The sequence below is a fragment of the Oncorhynchus keta genome, chromosome 13 (assembly GCF_023373465.1).
Source record: "Oncorhynchus keta strain PuntledgeMale-10-30-2019 chromosome 13, Oket_V2, whole genome shotgun sequence".
Lineage (NCBI taxonomy): Eukaryota > Metazoa > Chordata > Actinopteri > Salmoniformes > Salmonidae > Oncorhynchus > Oncorhynchus keta.
This window is the reverse complement of record NC_068433.1, coordinates 1,470,520-1,491,909: the sequence shown is the minus strand read 5'-3', so window position 1 is coordinate 1,491,909 and position 21,390 is coordinate 1,470,520. Positions and strand designations below refer to the sequence as shown.

At 44.3% G+C, this 21,390-nt stretch overlaps 1 protein-coding gene across 4 annotated transcripts in view; it reads left to right on the top strand.

The window, feature by feature from the left end:
* Positions 1-21,390, top strand: part of LOC118379820 (zinc finger CW-type PWWP domain protein 1-like) — a 54,904-nt gene that overhangs the window by 17,159 nt on the left and 16,355 nt on the right. For 3 of the 4 annotated variants that reach the window (XM_052458842.1, XM_052458843.1, XM_052458840.1), the window contains exons 3-9: positions 2,038-2,119; positions 6,319-6,385; positions 6,467-6,591; positions 6,753-6,863; positions 7,145-7,259; positions 12,211-12,286; positions 18,746-18,850. In XM_052458842.1, the coding sequence (XP_052314802.1) occupies positions 2,038-2,119; positions 6,319-6,385; positions 6,467-6,591; positions 6,753-6,863; positions 7,145-7,259; positions 12,211-12,286; positions 18,746-18,850 (681 nt within the window). The remainder of the gene's footprint in view (positions 1-2,037; positions 2,120-6,318; positions 6,386-6,466; positions 6,592-6,752; positions 6,864-7,144; positions 7,260-12,210; positions 12,287-18,745; positions 18,851-21,390) is intronic. The other variant, XM_052458844.1, reaches the window with a different exon arrangement.

Below are 21,390 nucleotides of genomic sequence, written 5' to 3'. Positions count from 1 at the left end.
ACGCTCCAAAATGCCATGTGGTTCATGAGAACACAGAAATTATACTGACACCGAGATGTGCGCAGACAGCAGTGGACATCAATTCTGGCCTCATGTCATTACACTTTGTGGGGGTTTGTGTAACATGTGTCTCCTTCCAGTCACCACTGTTTGGAGGCTGGACTTTTGTAAAATGTAAAATAAAAAATGTGTGACATTACATGGGTGTAATGTTTACAGATTATTAGGGTTGTGGGAGGGGGGGTTGACTGCGGAGATTATGTGTATGGGGGGAGGGGGGCAGAGATGACTTTGCTGGGCTAGGATGGCTGGAGTCTTTGGCCATTTTTGGGGCCCTCTGACACTGCCTGGTATAGAGGTCCTGGATGGCAGGAAGCTTAGCCCCAGTGATGTACTGGGCCGTACGCACTACCCTCTGTAACACCTTGCTGTTGGAGGTCGAGCAGTTGCCACACCAGGCAGTGATGCAACCAGTCAGGATGCTCTCGTTGGTGCAGCTGTAGAACCTTTTGAAGATCTGAGGACCTATGCCATATATTTTCAGTGTCCTGAAGGGGAATAGGTGTTGTCGTGCCCTCTTCACAACTGTTTTGGTGTGTTTGAACCATGATAGTTTGTTGGTAATGTGGAAACCAAGGAACTTGAAGCTCTCAAATTGCTCCCCTACAGCCCCGTCGATGAGAATGGGGGCATGCTTTGCCCTTCTTTTCCTGTAGTCCACGATCATCCCCTTTCCTTGATCACATTGAGGGAGAGGTTATTATCCTGGCACCACACTTCCAGGTCTCTGATCTCCCTATAGGCTCATCGTTGTCGGTGATCAGCGTGTGTTGTTACCTAATCTTACCACCTGGGGGCGGCCTGTCAGGAAGTCCAGGATCCAGTTGCAGAGGGAGGTGTTTAGTCCCAGGGTCCTTAGCTTAGTGACGAGCTTTGTGGACACTGTGGTGTTGAACACTGAGCTGTAGTCAATGAACAGCATTCTCATGTAGGTGTTCCTTTTGTCCAGGTGGGAAAAGGCAGTGTTGAGTGAGAGTTGAAAAGAAAAAGCCACACCTCAGACTGGCCAATACAAATAAAAAGATTAAGATGGGCAAAAGAACACAGACACTGACAGAGGAACTCTGCCTAGAAGGCCAGCATCCCAGAGTCGCCTTTTCACTGTTGACGTTGAGACTGGTGTTTTGAGGGTACAATTTAATGACACTGACAGTTCTGTGAAGGGAGTAGTACACAGCGTTGTATGAGATCTTCAGTTTCTTGGCAATTATTCACATGGAATAGCCTTCATTTCTCAGAACAAGAATAGACTGACAGGTTTCAGAGGAAATGTATTTGTTTTTGGCCATTTTAAGCCTGTAATTGAACCCACAAATGCTGATGCTCCAGATACTCAACTAGTCTAAAGAAGGCCAGTTTTATTGCTTCTTTAATCAGGACAACAGTTTTCAGCTGTGCTAACATAATTGCAAAAAGTTTTTTTAATGATCAATTAGCCTTTTAAAATGATAAACTTGGATTAGCTAACACAACGTGCCACTGGAACACAGGAGTGATGGTTGCTGATAATGGGCCTCGGTACGCCTATGTAGATGTTCCATTAAAAATCAGCCGTTCCAGCCACAATAGTCAATTAAAACATTAACAATGTCTACACTGTATTTCTGATCAATTTGATGTTATTTTAATGGACAAAAAATGTGCTTTTCTTTCAAAAACAAGGACAATTCTAAGTGACCCCAAACTTTTGAACAATTATTTGATGGCCCTCCCTCTTTCCTGGTCTCTCTCTCTCTACTTCCCTTTCTCTCTCCCTCCTGTCCCGACCTTTTTTTCATTCTCTCTCCCTCCTCTATGAGTTGAGGATGGACACAATTGACCACAGTTCTGCCCGTTAAAAACAGTTGGCATTAGCATGCCTATGTAGAAGCATGTGTTAGCTTAGCATTTGTTAGCATTACCATGAAGATGAGGACCATATACACTCACTTTTTAATCAGTGCACCAAACCTGTAGTTCTCTCTCTCCTCCCTCCAGGTGCTCCCTCTAACAGACAGTCAGTATGATGATATATTTGATAGTGCTACGGCTCTGGAGACATCTGTAGACAACTGTCTGGGTGGGTAAATAACACTACCTCAACAACTGTCTGGGTAACTAAATAACACTACCACAACAACTGTCTGGGTAACTAACACTACCACAACAACTGTCTGGGTAACTAACACTACCACAACAACTGTCTGGGTAACTAACACTACCACAACAACTGTCTGGGTAACTAAATAACACTACCACAACAACTGTCTGGGTAACTAACACTACCACAACAACTGTCTGGGTAACTAACACTACCACAACAACTGTCTGGGTAACTAACACTACCACAACAACTGTCTGGGTAACTAACACTACCACAACAACTGTCTGGGTAACTAACACTACCACAACAACTGTCTGGGTAACTAACTAACACTACCACAACAACTGTCTGGGTAACTAAATAACACTACCACAACAACTGTCTGGGTAACTAACACTACCACAACAACTGTCTGGGTAACTAACACTACCACAACAACTGTCTGGGTAACTAACACTACCACAACAACTGTCTGGGTAACTAACTAACACTACCACAACAACTGTCTGGGTAACTAACACTACCACAACAACTGTCTGGGTAACTAACACTACCACAACAACTGTCTGGGTAAATAACACTACCACAACAACTGTCTGGGTAAATAACACTACCACAACAACTGTCTGGGTAACTAATACTACCACAACAACTGTCTGGGTAACTAACACTACCACAACAACTGTCTGGGTAACTAACTAACACTACCACAACAACTGTCTGGGTAACTAACTAACACTACCACAACAACTGTCTGAGTAACTAACACTACCACAACAACTGTCTGGGTAACTAACACTACCACAACAACTGTCTGGGTAACTAACACTACCACAACAACTGTCTGGGTAACTAACACTACCACAACAACTGTCTGGGTAACTAACACTACCACAACAACTGTCTGGGTAACTAACTAACACTACCACAACAACTGTCTGGGTAACTAACACTACCACAACAACTGTCTGGGTAACTAACACTACCACAACAACTGTCTGGGTAACTAACTAACTAACTAACACTATCACAACAACTGTCTGGGTAACTAACACTACCACAACAACTGTCTGGGTAACTAACACTACCACAACAACTGTCTGGGTAACTAACATTACCACAACAACTGTCTGGGTAACTAACACTACCACAACAACTGTCTGGGTAACTAACTAACACTATCACAACAACTGTCTGCGTAACTAACACTACCACAACAACTGTCTGGGTAACTAACACTACCACAACAACTGTCTGGGTAACTAACACTACCACAACAACTGTCTGGGTAACTAACACTACCACAACAACTGTCTGGGTAACTAACACTACCACAACAACTGTCTTGGTAACTAACACTACCACAACAACTGTCTTGGTAACTAACACTACCACAACAACTGTCTGGGTAACTAACACTACCACAACAACTGTCTGGGTAACTAACACTACCACAACAACTGTCTGGGTAACTAACTAACACTATCACAACAACTGTCTGGGTAACTAACACTACCACAACAACTGTCTGGGTAACTAACTAACACTACCACAACAACTGTCTGGGTAACTAACTAACACTACCACAACAACTGTCTGGGTAACTAACACTACCACAACAACTGTCTGGGTAACTAACTAACACTACCACAACAACTGTCTGGGTAACTAACTAACACTACCACAACAACTGTCTGGGTAACTAACACTACCACAACAACTGTCTGGGTAACTAACACTACCACAACACTTAGGTTGGAGTCATTACAACTAGTTTACATACACTGATGTTGGAGTCATTAAAACTCATTTTTCAACCACTCCACAAATGTCTTGTTAACAAACTATAGTTTTCTCAAGTCAGTTAGGACATCTACTTTGTGCATGACACAAGTCATTTTTCCAACAATTTTTTACAGACAGTATATACAGTTGAGGTCGGAAGTTTACATACACCTTAGCCAAATACATTTAAACTCTGTTTTTCACAATTCCTGACTGTAATGCTCCGGGTGTCGTGGGTGTGGAGTCAAACGCAGGAGACAGAGAGTGCAATGCTGTGCGTCTTTAATAGCACCAACGCACCACAGGGTGATCACAATAGTAACGGCCCCAAACACAGGGGATGAAAATGTACAACGGAAAAGTCACGACCAGGCACTAACACGTACCTCTACAACAGAGCCGAAGGTTACACTGAAATAATCCCGCACAACAACCAGGCGGGCCGGCTGTCTAATAAAGACAAACTAATCATCCATAAACAGGTGCTACCAATCAACATACAAGGAGGGGGAGGAAAGACAATCAGTGGCAGCTAATAGGCCGGTGACGATGACCGCCGAGCGCCACTCTTGACACTGACATTTAATACTTGTAAAAAATCCCTGTTTTAGTTCAGTTTTTATTTATTTCATCACATTCCCAGTGAGTCAGAAATGTACATTCAATTAGTATTTGGTAGCATTGCCTTTAAATTGTTTAACTTGGGTCAAACGTTTCGGGTAGCCTTCCACAAGCTTTTCACAATAAGTTGGGTGAGTTTTGGCCCATTCCTCCTGACAGAGCTGGTCTAACTGAGTCAGGTTTGTAGGCCTCCTTGCTCACACAGGCTTTTTCAGTTCTTCCCACAAATGTTCTATAGGATTGAGGTCAGGGCTTTGTGATGGCCACTCCAATACCTTGACTTTGTTGTCCTTAAGCCATTTTGCCACAACTTGGGGTCATTGTCCATTTGGAAGACCCATTTGCGACTAAGCTTTAACTTCCTGACTGATGTCTTGAGATGTTGCTTCAATATATCCACATAATGTTCCTACCTCATGATGCCATCTATTTTGTGAAGTGCACCAGTCCCTCCTGCAGCAAAGCACCCACACAACATGATGCTGCCACCCCGTGCTTCACGGTTGGGATGGTGTTCTTCGGCTTGCAAGCTTCCCCCTTTTTCCTCCAAACATGACGATGGTCGTTATGCCAAACAGTTATATTTTTGTTTCATCAGACCAGAGTGCATTCCTCCAAAAAGTATGATCTTTGTCCACATGTGCAGCTGCAAACCGTAGTCTGGCTTTTTGATGGCGGTTTTGGAGCAGTGGCTTCTTCCTTGCTGAGTGGCCTTTCAGTTTATGTCGATATAGGACTCGTTTTACTGTGGATAGAGATACTTTTGTACCTGTTTCCTCCAGCATCTTCACAAGATCCTTTGCTGTTGTTCTGGGATTGATTTGTACTTTTCGCACCAAAGTACATTCATCTCTAGGAGACAGAATGCGTCTCCTTCCTGAGCGGTATGATGGCTGCGTGGTCCCATGGTGTTTATACTTGCGTACTATTATTTATACAGATGAACGTGGTACCTTCAGGCGTTTGGAAATTGCTCCCAAGGATGAACCAGACTTGTGGAGGTCTACAAGTATTTTTCTGGTCGTGGCTGATTTATTCAGATTTTCCCATGATGTCAAGCAAAGAGGCAGTGAGTTTAAAGGTAGGCCTTGAAATACATCCACAGGTACACCTCCAATTGACTGAAATGATGTCAATTAGCCTATCAGAAGCTTCTAAAGCCATGACATAATTTTCTGGAATTTTCCAAGCTGTTTAAAGGCAGTCAACTTAGTGTATGTAAACTTCTGACCCACTGGAATTGTGATACAGTGAATTATAAGTGAAATAATCTGTCTGTAAACAATTGTTGGAAAAATGACTTGTGTCCTGCACAAAGTAGATGTCCTAACCGACTTGCCAAAACTATAGTTTGTTAACAATAAATTTGTGGAGTGGTTGAAAAACGAGTTTTAATGACTCCAACCTAAGTGTATGTAAACTTCTGACTTCAACTGTATCACTTGTCATTTCACTCTATCGTTTTCTCATAGAAGAAGAGACTTGGCCCTTCACAGTGGAAACCACTAAATATGCTACTCATTGAGATGTTTAACTCTTTACCCTGTGGGTGAGAGTGTGTGTGTATGTTTGTGTCATTGTGTGTGTGTGTATGTTTGTGTCATTGTGTGTGTGTATGTTTGTGTGATTGTGTGTGTGTATGTTTGTGTGATTGTGTGTGTGTGTGTGTGTGTGTGTGTGTGTGTGTGTGTGTGTGTGTGTGTGTGTGTGTGTGTGTGTGTGTGTGTGTGTGTGTGTGTGTGTGTGTGTGTGTGTGTGTGTGTGTGTAGAGGATGCCAGAGCTGTGCTGAGTGAGGTGGAGTTACTGCAGGCCACCATTGACCAGGTCTCTCTCAGGTAAAACAACTTTATTAGAACCATAATGTGTAACTAGAGATGAAATAGGGGTTGTTTTGCTACAATGGTGTTTCTGAACAGGGAGGAGGAACAGCCTCCCAGGAGAGTGTCTGGTGAGAGAAAGACTGCAGCGTCCGGCTCACACACACAGAGGAAGAGGAAGAGAAGAAGGGAGGAAGAGGAAGACAGCGACTCCAGTGCAGAATGTGGGTATTTTATCCTCTATCTCTTCCTTAATTCTCACTTTCTCTACCTCTCATTCTCTCCCTATTTCCCCCACTGTCTGTCTCCTATTTCATCTTCTTTCTGTCTTTCTCCCACACCTTCGTTCTCTCTCCCCCCTCCTCACCCCCCTGTCCTCCTCTAGTTGATCAGTGGGTTCAGTGTAGTAGGTCTGTCTGTGGGAAATGGAGAAGAGTAGAGAGACACGTTGACCTGGCTGCCCTTCCCAGCGACTGGACCTGTATACACGACACAGGTACACACACACACCACCATACAGTGATTCGACCTCTGCTTACACTCAGCATCAGAAAATGTTGACATCGAACCAATGACATTTGGTTGATTTGTCAACAAACATGAATTCAATGTGAAATCAACAACAAATGTCACAATGTCATTGGATTAAAAAAATATATGTAATTCCCTTATGTTGATGACTTTTTGCGAATCTGATTTCCAAGTGTATTCAACATCATCACATACATTTTTGCCCAGTGGGTATGTTGCATTTAATGTGTTTGTGTGAATGTGTAGGCCCTGGTCTCTGTGAGGCTACGGAGGACAGCTGGTCGGGACAAGAGTGTGATGTCATCAACAGCAGTCTGGTTCCTGGGTCTCTGGTCTGGGCTCAACAGATTGGATATCCTTGGTACACTACACACACACACATACTGAACAAACACACTAAACACACATGTAAAGACACCCCTTCAAATTAGTGGATTCTGCTATTTCAGCCACACCAGTTGCTGGCAGGTGTATACACTATATACACAGAAGTATGTGGACCCCCTTCAAATTAGTGGATTTGCCGTTGCTGACAAGTGTATAAAATCAAGCACACTGCCATGCAATCTCCATAGACAAACATTAGCAGTAGAATGGCCTTACTGAAGAGCTCAGTGACTTTCAACTTGGCACCGTCATAGGAGCAAGTCAGTTCATTAAATTTCTGCCCTGCTTTCCCCGGTCAACTGTAAGTGCTGTTATTGTAAAGTGGAAACGTCTAGGAGCAACAACGGCTCAGCCACGAAGTGGTAGGCCACACAATCTCACAGAACGGGACGGCAGAGTGCTGAAGCGCGTAAAAATCGTCTGTTCTCGGTTGCAACATTCACTACTGTATTCCAAACTGCCTCTGGAAGCAACTGTTTGTCGGGAGCTTCATGAAACGGATTTTTCCAGGATTTTTCCAGCTTAACATCACCATGTGCAATGCCAAGTGTCGGCTGGAGTGGTGTAAAACTCACAGCCATTGGACTGGAGCAGTGGAAACGCGTTCTCTGGAGTGATGAATCACGCTTCACCACCTGGCAGTCCAACAGATGAATATGAGTTTGGTGGATGCCAGGAGAACACAACCTGCCCCAATGCATAGTGCCAACTGTAAAGTTTGGTGGAGGAGGAATAAAGGTCTGAAGCTGTTCATTGTTCATGCCCTTAGTTCCAGTGAAGGGAAATCTTAACAGCATACAAATACATTTTAGATGAGTTTGGGGAAGGCCCTTTCCTGTTTCAGCATGACAATGCCCCCGTGCACAAAACGACGTCCATACAGAAATGGTTTTTCGAGATCGGTGTGGAAGAACTTGACTGGCCTGCAAAGAGCTCTGACCTCAACCTCATCGAACACCTTTGGTAAGGTATTGGAACACCGACTGCGAGCCAGGTCTAATTGCCCAACATCCGTTTCCGACCTCACTAACGCTCTTGTGGCTGAATGGAAGCAAGTCCCAGCAGCAACGTTCCAACATCTAGTGGAAAGCCTTCCCAGAAGAGTGGAGGCTGTTATAGCAGCAATGTTCCAACATCTAGTGGAAAGCCTTCCCAGAAGAGTGGAGGCTGTTATAGCAGCAATGTTCCTACATCTAGTGGAAAGCCTTCCTAGAAGAGTGGAGGCTGTTATAGCAGCAATGTTCCAACATCTAGTGGAAAGCCTTCCCAGAAGAGTGGAGGCTGTTATAGCAGCAATGTTCCAACATCTAGTGGAAAGCCTTCCCAGAAGAGTGGAGGCTGTTATAGCAGCAATGTTCCAACATCTAGTGGAAAGCCTTCCCAGAAGAGTGGAGGCTGTTATAGCAGCAATGTTCCAACATCTAGTGGAAAGCCTTCCCAGAAGAGTGGAGGCTGTTATAGCAGCAATGTTCCAACATCTAGTGGAAAGCCTTCCCAGAAGAGTGGAGGCTGTTATAGCAGCAATGTTCCAACATCTAGTGGAAAGCCTTCCCAGAAGAGTGGAGGCTGTTATAGCAGCAATGTTCCAACATCTAGTGGAAAGCCTTCCCAGAAGACTGGAGGCTGTTATAGCAGCAATGTTCCAACATCTAGTGGAAAGCCTTCCCAGAAGAGTGGAGGCTGTTATATCAGCAATGTTCCAACATCTAGGAAAGCCTTCCCAGAAGAGTGGAGGCTGTTATAGCAGCAATGTTCCAACATCTAGTGGAAAGCCTTCCCTGAAGAGTGGGGCTGTTATATCAGCAATGTTCCAACATCTAGTGGAAAGCCTTCCCAGCAGAGTGGAGGCTGTTATAGCAGCAATGTTCCAACATCTAGTGGAAAGCCTTCCCAGAAGAGTGGAGGCTGTTATAGCAGCAATGTTCCAACATCTAGTGGAAAGCCTTCCCAGAAGAATGGAGGCTGTTATAGCAGCAATGTTCCTACATCTAGTGGAAAGCCTTCCCAGAAGAGTGGAGGCTGTTATAGCAGCAATGTTCCTACATCTAGTGGAAAGCCTTCCCAGAAGAGTGGAGGCTGTTATAGCAGCAATGTTCCAACATCTAGTGGAAAGCCTTCCCAGAAGAGTGGAGGCTGTTATAGCAGCAATGTTCCAACATCTAGTGGAAAGCCTTCCCAGAAGAGTGGAGGCTGTTATAGCAGCAATGTTCCAACATCTAGTGGAAAGCCTTCCCAGAAGAGTGGAGGCTGTTATAGCAGCAATGTTCCAACATCTAGTGGAAAGCCTTCCCAGAAGAGTGGAGGCTGTTATAGCAGCAATGTTCCAACATCTAGTGGAAAGCCTTCCCAGAAGAGTGCAGGGGGATGGCTGATTTTATGAGCAGCAATGTTCCAACAGTGTTGGTCTAGTGTAAAACCTTCCCAGAAGAGTGGAGGCTGTTATAGCAGCAATGTTTTTACATCTAGGGGAAAATATTCCCAGAAGAGTGGAGGCTGAAAATAGCAGTAATGTTCCTCAGACATCTTGTGGGAAATTTCCCAGAAGAGTGGAGGCTGTTATTGTCAGCAATGTTCCTACATCTAATGGAAAGCCTTCCCAGAAGAGTGGAGGCTGTTATAGCAGCAATGTTCCTACATCTAGCAAAACATTGGAAAGCCTTCCCAGAAGAGTGGAGGCTGTTATAGCAGCAATGTTCCTACATCTAATGGAAAGCCTTCCCAGAAGAGTGGAGGCTGTTATAGCAGCATTGTTCCTACATCTAGGGGAAAGCCTTCCCAGAAGAGTGGAGGCTGTTATAGCAGCAATGTTCCTACATCTAATGGAAAGCCTTCCCAGAAGAGTGGAGGCTGTTATAGCAGCAATGTTCCTACATCTAGTGGAAAGCCTTCCCAGAAGAGTGGAGGCTGTTATAGCAGCAATGTTCCAACATCTAGTGGAAAGCCTTCCCAGAAGAGTGGAGGCTGTTATAGCAGCATTGTTCCAACATCTAGTGGAAAGCCTTCCCAGAAGACTGGAGGCTGTTATAGCAGCAATGTTCCAACATCTAGTGGAAAGCCTTCCCAGAAGAGTGGAGGCTGTTATGGCAGCATTGTTCCAACATCTAGTGGAAAGCCTTCCCAGAAGAGTGGAGGCTGTTATAGCAGCAATGTTCCAACATCTAGTGGAAAGCCTTCCCAGAAGAGTGGAGGCTGTTATAGCAGCAATGTTCCAACATCTAGTGGAAAGCCTTCCCAGAAGAGTGGAGGCTGTTATAGCAGCAATGTTCCTACATCTAGTGGAAAGCCTTCCTAGAAGAGTGGAGGCTGTTATAGCAGCAATGTTCCGTCATCTAGTGGAAAGCTTTCCCAGAAGAGTGCAGGGGGGACCAACTCCATATTAATGGCCATGATTTTGGAATGAGATATTGGATGAGCAGGTGTCCACATAGTGTTGGTCATGGAGTGTACTTAACACACTACTTCTCCAATGCCATCATATTCCCAGTGTAATATAATTTAAACCCTCATTAGCCCTCAGGTGTTAATGCAGAATTCTGTGTTTTTCATGCAAGGAAAAAATATAAAACTCATATGAAATACCTTTCTACGTTTTGAAAACGCAGATCGAAAAAATGCTTCTTATTGTAATTTGTGCTCGGCTTCAGACTAATTTTGTGCTTTGGTTGCATTTCTCCACTCAGATGAGAAATCTTTGCTCATTGTCAGACCAATAAAATTCCTTAATTCACAAATGGATTTTCTATCAGCAGACAGAACTCTGACTGATGTTTAGCTACTTTTCTCGCTGTAGCCAGTCTATTTTTCTCCGGTAAAATGAACTTCAAGCAAAACATTAGGAATATGATGGCTACAGTTCTTCTATACAAAACATTAGGAATATGATGGCTACAGTCCTTCTATGCTAAACATTAGGAATATGATGGCTACAGTCCTTCTATGCTAAACATTAGGAATATGATGGCTACAGTCCTTCTATACTAAACATTAGGAATATGATGGCTACAGTCCTTCTATGCTAAACAATAGGAATATGATGGCTACAGTCCTTCTATGCTAAACATTAGGAATATGATGGCTACAGTCCTTCTATGCTAAACATTAGGAATATGATGGCTACAGTCCTTCTATGCTAAACATTAGGAATATGATGGCTACAGTCCTTCTATACAAAACATTAGGAATATGATGGCTACAGTCCTTCTATGCTAAACATTAGGAATATGATGGCTACAGTCCTTCTATGCTAAACATTAGGAATATGATGGCTACAGTCCTTCTATACTAAACATTAGGAATATGATGGCTACAGTCCTTCTATGCTAAACATTAGGAATATGATGGCTACAGTCCTTCTATGCTAAACATTAGGAATATGATGGCTACAGTCCTTCTATGCTAAACATTAGGAATATGATGGCTACAGTCCTTCTATGCTAAACATTAGGAATATGATGGCTACAGTCCTTCTATGCTAAACATTAGGAATATGATGGCCATGCAATTTATTTTAAATACCTTGCTTTCTCATTGTAGGCTCATTTACATTTTTGTGGCTTCCAGCCAAACAGCCACCTCTGTTGTCATCTGATGAAAATGAAGCTATTTTTGGTGAAAGTGGTGCAGTGATGTATTTTCTGTGAAGGAAAACGATAGCTACACGTCCCTGATCACGCCATTGAATCAAAACAACACTGTTGACTTGAATATAAAATGCAGGTGAAATGGTTTTAAAACACAGATTCTTTGATGGTCTGCGTTTTGAAAATGCTGATTTCTGGAAGCTCATGCGACCTCTGGCCTCAATTTAGAATGAATGGACAAACTAGACACATGCTGTATAACCCACGAATAACCACTGTCCTGTCCTCCACTGTAATGGGGAGTACTGATTGTATTGACAATGTTATATTGATTAATTGTTCCAGGTGGCCAGCGATAGTGGAGAGAGATCCAGACACCAAGACCTTCTGCCAGTTCAACAGGAATACTGACCTGTACCCTGTAAGATAAACACTGACCTGTACCCTGTACCCTTTAAGATAAACACTGACCTGTACCCTGTACCCTGTAAGATAAACACTGACCTGTACCCTGTAAGATACACACTGACCTGTACCCTGTAAGATAAACACTGACCTGTACCCTGTAAGATACACACTGACCTGTACCCTGTAAGATAAACACTGACCTGTACCCTGTAAGATAAACACTGACCTGTACCCTGTAAGATACACACTGACCTGTACCCTGTAAGATACACACTGACCTGTACCCTGTAAGATACACACTGACCTGTACCCTGTAAGATAAACACTGACCTGTACCCTGTAAGATAAACACTGACCTGTACCCTGTACCCTGTAAGATAAACACTGACCTGTACCCTGTAAGATACACACTGACCTGTACCCTGTAAGATAAACACTGACCTGTACCCTGTAAGATAAACACTGACCTGTACCCTGTACGATAAACACTGACCTGTACCCTGTAAGATAAACACTGACCTGTACCCTGTACCCTGTAAGATACACACTGACCTGTACCCTGTAAGATACACACTGACCTGTACCCTGTACCCTGTAAGATACACACTGACCTGTACCCTGTAAGATACACACTGACCTGTACCCTGTACCCTGTAAGATACACACTGACTTGTACCCTGTACCCTGTAAGATACACACTGACCTGTACCCTGTAAGATAAACACTGACCTGTACCCTGTAAGATACACACTGACCTGTACCCTGTAAGATAAACACTGACCTGTGCCCTGTAAGATAAACACTGACCTGTACCCTGTAAGATTCACACTGACCTGTACCCTGTAAGATACACACTGACCTGTACCCTGTAAGATAAACACTGACCTGTACCCTGTAAGATAAACACTGACCTGTACCCTGTAAGATAAACACTGACCTGTACCCTGTAAGATAAACACTGACCTGTACCCTGTAAGATAAACACTGACCTGTACCCTGTAAGATACACACTGACCTGTACCCTGTAAGATACACACTGACCTGTACCCTGTAAGATACACACTGACCTGTACCCTGTACCCTGTAAGATACACACTGACCTGTACCCTGTAAGATACACACTGACCTGTACCCTGTAAGATACACACTGACCTGTACCCTGTAAGATAAACACTGACCTGTACCCTGTACCCTGTAAGATAAACACTGACCTGTACCCTGTAAGATAAACACTGACCTGTACCCTGTAAGATAAACACTGACCTGTACCCTGTACCCTGTAAGATACACACTGACCTGTACCCTGTACCCTGTAAGATACACACTGACCTGTACCCTGTAAGATACACACTGACCTGTACCCTGTACCCTGTAAGATACACACTGACCTGTACCCTGTAAGATAAACACTGACCTGTACCCTGTAAGATAAACACTGACCTGTACCCTGTAAGATACACACTGACCTGTACCCTGTAAGATACACACTGACCTGTACCCTGTAAGATAAACACTGACCTGTACCCTGTAAGATAAACACTGACCTGTACCCTGTAAGATAAACACTGACCTGTACCCTGTAAGATAAACACTGACCTGTACCCTGTAAGATACACACTGACCTGTACCCTGTAAGATAAACACTGACCTGTACCCTGTACCCTGTAAGATACACACTGACCTGTACCCTGTAAGATACACACTGACCTGTACCCTGTAAGATACACACTGACCTGTACCCTGTAAGATAAACACTGACCTGTACCCTGTAAGATAAACACTGACCTGTACCCTGTAAGATAAACACTGACCTGTACCCTGTAAGATAAACACTGACCTGTACCCTGTAAGATAAACACTGACCTGTACCCTGTACCCTGTAAGATACACACTGACCTGTACCCTGTACCCTGTAAGATACACACTGACCTGTACCCTGTAAGATACACACTGACCTGTACCCTGTACCCTGTAAGATACACACTGACCTGTACCCTGTAAGATACACACTGACCTGTACCCTGTAAGATAAACACTGACCTGTACCCTGTAAGATAAACACTGACCTGTACCCTGTAAGATAAACACTGACCTGTACCCTGTACCCTGTAAGATACACACTGACCTGTACCCTGTAAGATACACACTGACCTGTACCCTGTAAGATACACACTGACCTGTACCCTGTAAGATAAACACTGACCTGTACCCTGTAAGATAAACACTGACCTAAGTACCCTGTACCCTGTAAGATAAACACTGACCTGTACCCTGTAAGATACACACTGACCTGTACCCTGTAAGATAAACACTGACCTGTAAGATAAACCCTGTACCCTGTAAGATACACACTGACCTGTACCCTGTAAGATACACACTGACCTGTACCCTGTAAGATAAACACTGACCTGTACCCTGTAAGATAAACACTGACCTGTACCCTGTAAGATAAACACTGACCTGTACCCTGTAAGATAACACTGACCTGTACCCTGTAAGATAAACACTGACCCTGTACCCTGTAAGATACACACTGACCTGTACCCTGTACCCTGTAAGATACACACTGACCTGTACCCTGTAAGATACACACTGACCTGTACCCTGTACCCCTGTAAGATACACACTGACCCTTAAGATACCCTGTACCCTGTAAGATACACACTGACCTGTACCCTGTAAGATAAACACTGACCTGTACCCTGTAAGATACACACTGACCTGTACTGACCTGTACCCTGTAAGATAAACACTGACCTGTGCCCTGTAAGATAAACACTGACCTGTACCCTGTAAGATTCACACTGACCTGTACCCTGTAAGATACACACTGACCTGTACCCTGTAAGATAAACACTGACCTGTACCCTGTAAGATAAACACTGACCTGTACCCTGTAAGATAAACACTGACCTGTACCCTGTACCCTGTAAGATACACACTGACCTGTACCCTGTAAGATAAACACTGACCTGTACCCTGTAAGATAAACACTGACCTGTACCCTGTAAGATAAACACTGACCTGTACCCTGTAAGATAAACACTGACCTGTACCCTGTAAGATACACACTGACCTGTACCCTGTAAGATACACACGGACCTGTACCCTGTAAGATACACACTGACCTGTACCCTGTAAGATAAACACTGACCTGTACCCTGTAAGATAAACACTGACCTGTACCCTGTAAGATTAACACTGACCTGTACCCTGTACTGACCTGTACCCTGTAAGATAAACACTGACCTGTACCCTGTAAGATACACACTGACCTGTACCCTGTAAGATACACACTGACCTGTACCCTGTAAGATAACACTGACTGTACCCTGTAAGATACACACTGACCTGTACCCTGTAAGATACCCACACTGACCTGTACCCTGTAAGATACACACTGACCTGTACCCTGTAAGATACACACTGACCTGTACCCTGTAAGATAAACACTGACCTGTACCCTGTAAGATAACACTGACCTGACCTGATAAACACCCTGTAACCCTGTAAGATAAACACTGACCTGTACCCTGTAAGATAAACACTGACCTGTACCCTGTAAGATAAACACTGACCTGTACCCTAAGATACACACTGACCCTGTAAGATACACACTGACCTGTACCCTGTAAGATACACACTGACCTGTACCCTGTACCCTGTAAGATACACACTGACCTGTACCCTGTAAGATACACACTGACCTGTACCCTGTACCCTGTAAGATACACACTGACCTGTACCCTGTAAGATACACACTGACCTGTACCCTGTAAGATAAACACTGACCTGTACCCTGTAAGATACACACTGACCTGTACCCTGTAAGATAAACACTGACCTGTGCCCTGTAAGATAAACACTGACCTGTACCCTGTAAGATTCACACTGACCTGTACCCTGTAAGATACACACTGACCTGTACCCTGTAAGATAAACACTGACCTGTACCCTGTAAGATAAACACTGACCTGTACCCTGTAAGATAAACACTGACCTGTACCCTGTACCCTGTAAGATACACACTGACCTGTACCCTGTAAGATAAACACTGACCTGTACCCTGTAAGATAAACACTGACCTGTACCCTGTAAGATACACACTGACCTGATAAACACCCTGTACCCTGTAAGATAAACACTGACCTGTACCCTGTAAGATAAACACTGACCTGTACCCTGTAAGATACACACTGACCTGTACCCTGTAAGATAAACACTGACCTGTACCCTGTAAGATAAACACTGACCTGTACCCTGTAAGATAAACACTGACCTGTACCCTGTAAGATACACACTGACCTGTACCCTGTAAGATACACACTGACCTGTACCCTGTAAGATACACACTGACCTGTACCCTGTAAGATAAACACTGACCTGTACCCTGTAAGATAAACACTGACCTGTACCCTGTAAGATAAACACTGACCTGTAAGATAACACTGACCTACCCTGTACCCTGTAAGATACACACTGACCTGTACCCTGTAAGATACACACTGACCTGTACCCTGTAAGATAAACACTGACCTGTACCCTGTAAGATAAACACTGACCTGATAAACACCCTGTACCCTGTAAGATACACACTGACCTGTACCCTGATACAGATACCCACACTGACCTGTACCCTGTAAGATAAACACTGACCTGTACCCTGTAAGATAAACACTGACCTGTACCCTAAGTAAGATAAACACTGACCTGTACCCTGTAAGATAAACACTGACCTGTACCCTGTAAGATAAACACTGACCTGTACCCTGTAAGATAAACACTGACCTGTACCCTGTAAGATACACACGGACCTGTACCCTGTAAGATACACACTGACCTGTACCCTGTACCCTGTAAGATACACACTGACCTGTACCCTGTAAGATACACACTGACCTGTACCCTGTAAGATAAACACTGACCTGTACCCTGTAAGATAAACACTGACCTGTACCCTGTACCCTGTAAGATACACACTGACCTGTACCCTGTAAGATACACACTGACCTGTACCCTGTAAGATAAACACTGACCTGTACCCTGTAAGATACACACTGACCTGTACCCTGTAAGATAAACACTGACCTGTACCCTGTACTCTGTAAGATACACACTGACCTGTACCCTGTAAGATACACACTGACCTGTACCCTGTACCCTGTAAGATACACACTGACCTGTACCCTGTAAGATACACACTGACCTGTACCCTGTACCCTGTAAGATACACACTGACCTGTACCCTGTAAGATAAACACTGACCTGTACCCTGTAAGATAAACACTGACCTGTACCCTGTACCCTGTAAGATACACACTGACCTGTACCCTGTAAGATACACACTGACCTGTACCCTGTAAGATAAACACTGACCTGTACCCTGTAAGATACACACTGACCTGTACCCTGTAAGATAAACACTGACCTGTACCCTGTAAGATACACATTGACCTGTACCCTGTACCCTGTAAGATAAACACAGACCTGTACCCTGTACTCTGTAAGATACACACTGACCTGTACCCTGTAAGACCTGTACCCTGTAAGATACACACTGACCCTAAGATACACACCCTGTACCCTGTAAGATACACACTGACCTGTACCCTGTAAGATACACACTGACCTGTACCCTGTAAGATAAACACTGACCTGTACCCTAAGTACCCTGTAAGATACACACTGACCTGTACCCTGTAAGATAAACACTGATCTGTACCCTGTAAGATAAACACTGATCTGTACCCTGTAAGATAAACACCCTGTAAGATAAACACTGACCTGTACCCTGTAAGATAAACACTGACCTGTACCCTGTAAGATAAACACTGACCTGTACCCCCTGTAAGATACACACTGACCTAAGATACACACGGACCTGTACCCTGTAAGATAAACACTGACCTGTACCCTGTAAGATAAACACTGACCTGTACCCTAAGATACACACTGACCCTGTAAGATAAACACTGATCTGTACCCTGTAAGATAAACACTGACCTGTACCCTGTACCCTGTAAGATAAACACTGACCTGTACCCTGTAAGATAAACACTGACCTGTACCCTGTACCCTGTAAGATAAACACTGATCTGTACCCTGTAAGATAAACACTGATCTGTACCCTGTACCCTGTAAGATAAACACTGACCTGTACCCTGTAAGATAAACACTGACCTGTACCCTGTACCCTGTAAGATAAACACTGACCTGTACCCTGTAAGATAAACACTGACCTGTACCCTGTAAGATAAACACTGACCTGTACCCTGTAAGATACACACTGACCTGTACCCTGTACCCTGTAAGATAAACACTGACCTGTACCCTGTAAGATAAACACTGATCTGTACCCTGTAAGATCAGTGGAAGTTTCCTATTAGAGATGACTGAATGAAAACACTGGGGTAGTGTCTTTCATGTGAACATTTCTGATTGTGTGTAATGTGTATGTTATGTTTGTGTGTAGTGCAGGTACCATGTAACCTACCTGGGGGAACCAGTCAGCAGAGCCTGGGTGTGTCGGTCTAAAGTCAGAAATTACACAGAACTCACTGAGGATGCCGCCATCACGGTTAGTCTTCTGGAAAGAGCATACAATTTAACCCTGGTTGTCTGTGCCACTCACGACTGTTAGTCCACAGTCGTGTTAGTGTTGATTTCAGTTGAGACTGTGTTAGCCCACTGAGCTGGTGTTGGGTTCAGTTGAGACTGTGTTAGCCCACTGAGCTGGTGTTGGGTTCAGTTGAGACTGTGTTAGCCCACTGAGCTGGTGTTGGGTTCAGTTGAGACTGTGTTAGCCCACTGAGCTGGTGTTGGGTTCAGTTGAGACTGTGTTAGCCCACTGAGCTGGTGTTGGGTTCAGTTGAGACTGTGTTAGCCCACTGAGCTGGTGTTGATTTCAGTTGAGACTGTGTTAGCCCACTGAGCTGGTGTTGGGTTCAGTTGAGACTGTGTTAGCCCACTGAGCTGGTGTTGGGTTCAGTTGAGACTGTGTTAGCCCACTGAGCTGGTGTTGGGTTCAGTTGAGACTGTGTTAGCCCACTGAGCTGGTGTTGGGTTCAGTTGAGACTGTGTTAGCCCACTGAGCTGGTGTTGATTTCAGTTGAGACTGTGTTAGCCCACTGAGCTGGTGTTGGGTTCAGTTGAGACTGTGTTAGCCCACTGAGCTGGTGTTGGGTTCAGTTGAGACTGTGTTAGCCCACTGAGCTGGTGTTGGGTTCAGTTGAGACTGTGTTAGCCCACTGAGCTGGTGTTGGGTTCAGTTGAGACTGTGTTAGCCCACTGAGCTGGTGTTGGGTTCAGTTGAGACTGTGTTAGCCCACTGAGCTGGTGTTGGGTTCAGTTGAGACTGTGTTAGCCCACTGAGCTGGTGTTGGGTTCAGTTGAGACTGTGTTAGCCCCAGCTGTTCAGCTGGTGTTGGGTTCAGTTGAGACTGTGTTAGCCCACTGAGCTGGTGTTGGGTTCAGTTGAGACTGTGTTAGCCCACTGAGCTGGTGTTGGGTTCAGTTGAGACTGTGTTAGCCCACTGAGCTGGTGTTGGGTTCAGTTGAGACTGTGTTAGCCCACTGAGCTGGTGTTGGGTTCAGAGTCATATAATGCCTGGTGAGAGCACCATCAGGGATCATGACACTTTGGATTTACTGAAATGAAAGCACACGATAACTAATCAACGTCAACTCTAGGCCTGTTGATAACCTCAGACATTGTATAGGCCTGTTGATAACCTCAGACATTGTATAGGCCCGTTGATAACCTCAGACATTCTATAGGCCTGTTGATAACCTCAGACATTCTATAGGCCTGTTGATAACCTCAGACATTGTAGCCCACTAGGTCTGTTGTTAACCTGAGACATTGTATAGGCCTGTTGATAACCTCAGACATTCTATTGGCCTGTTGATAACCTCAGAGCATTCTATAGGCCTGTGATAACCTCAGAGCATTGTATAGGCCTGTTGATAACCTCAGACATTCTATAGGCCTGTTGATAACCCAGACATTCTATAGGCCTGTGTTAACCTCAGAGCTGGTGTATAGGTCAGTTGAGATAACCCAGACATTGTATAGGCCTGTTGATAACCTCAGACATTGTATAGGCCTGTGATAACCACAGACATTGTATAGGTCTGTGATAACCTCAGACATTGTATAGGCCTGTTGATAACCTAGCCCAGACATTGTATTGAGCCTGTTGTTAACCCAGACATTGTATAGGCCTGTTGATAACCCAGACATTGTATAGGCCTGTTGATAACCTCAGACATTGTATAGGCCTGTTGATGACCTCAGACATTGTATAGGCCTGTTGATAACCTCAGACATTGTATAGGCCTGTTGATAACCTCAGACATTCTATAGGCCTGTTGATAACCTCAGACATTGTATAGGCCTGTTGATAACCTCAGACATTGTATAGGCCTGTTGATAACCTCAGACATTCTATAGGCCTGTTGATAACCTCAGACATTCTATAGGCCTGTTGATAACCTCAGACATTCTATAGGCCTGTTGATAACCTCAGACATTGTATAGGCCTAACCTCAGACATTCTATAGGCCTGTTGATAACCTCAGACATTCTATAGGCCTGTTGATAACCTCAGACATTCTATAGGCCTGTTGATAACCTCAGACATTGTATAGGCCTGTTGATAACCTCAGACATTCTATAGGCCTGTTGATAACCTCAGACATTGTATAGGCCTGTTGATAACCTCAGACATTCTATAGGCCTGTTGATAACCTCAGACATTCTATAGGCCTGTTGATAACCTCAGACATTCTATAGGCCTGTTGATAACCTCAGACATTCTATAGGCATGTTGATAACCTCAGACATTGTATAGGCCTGTTGATAACCTCAGACATTGTATAGGCCTAACCTCAGACATTCTATAGGCCTCTACATCCAGGGGCACTGCACAGTGTCTGGGCACTAACCCTAACCTGTGGCTGACCCTGGGCCTTTAACATGGGTGACTGTCTGGGCACTAACCCTAACCTGTGGCTGACCCTGGGCCTTTAACATGGGTGACTGTCTGGGCACTAACCCTAACCTGTGGCTGACCCTGGGCCTTTAACATGGGTGACTGTCTGGGCACTAACCCTAAC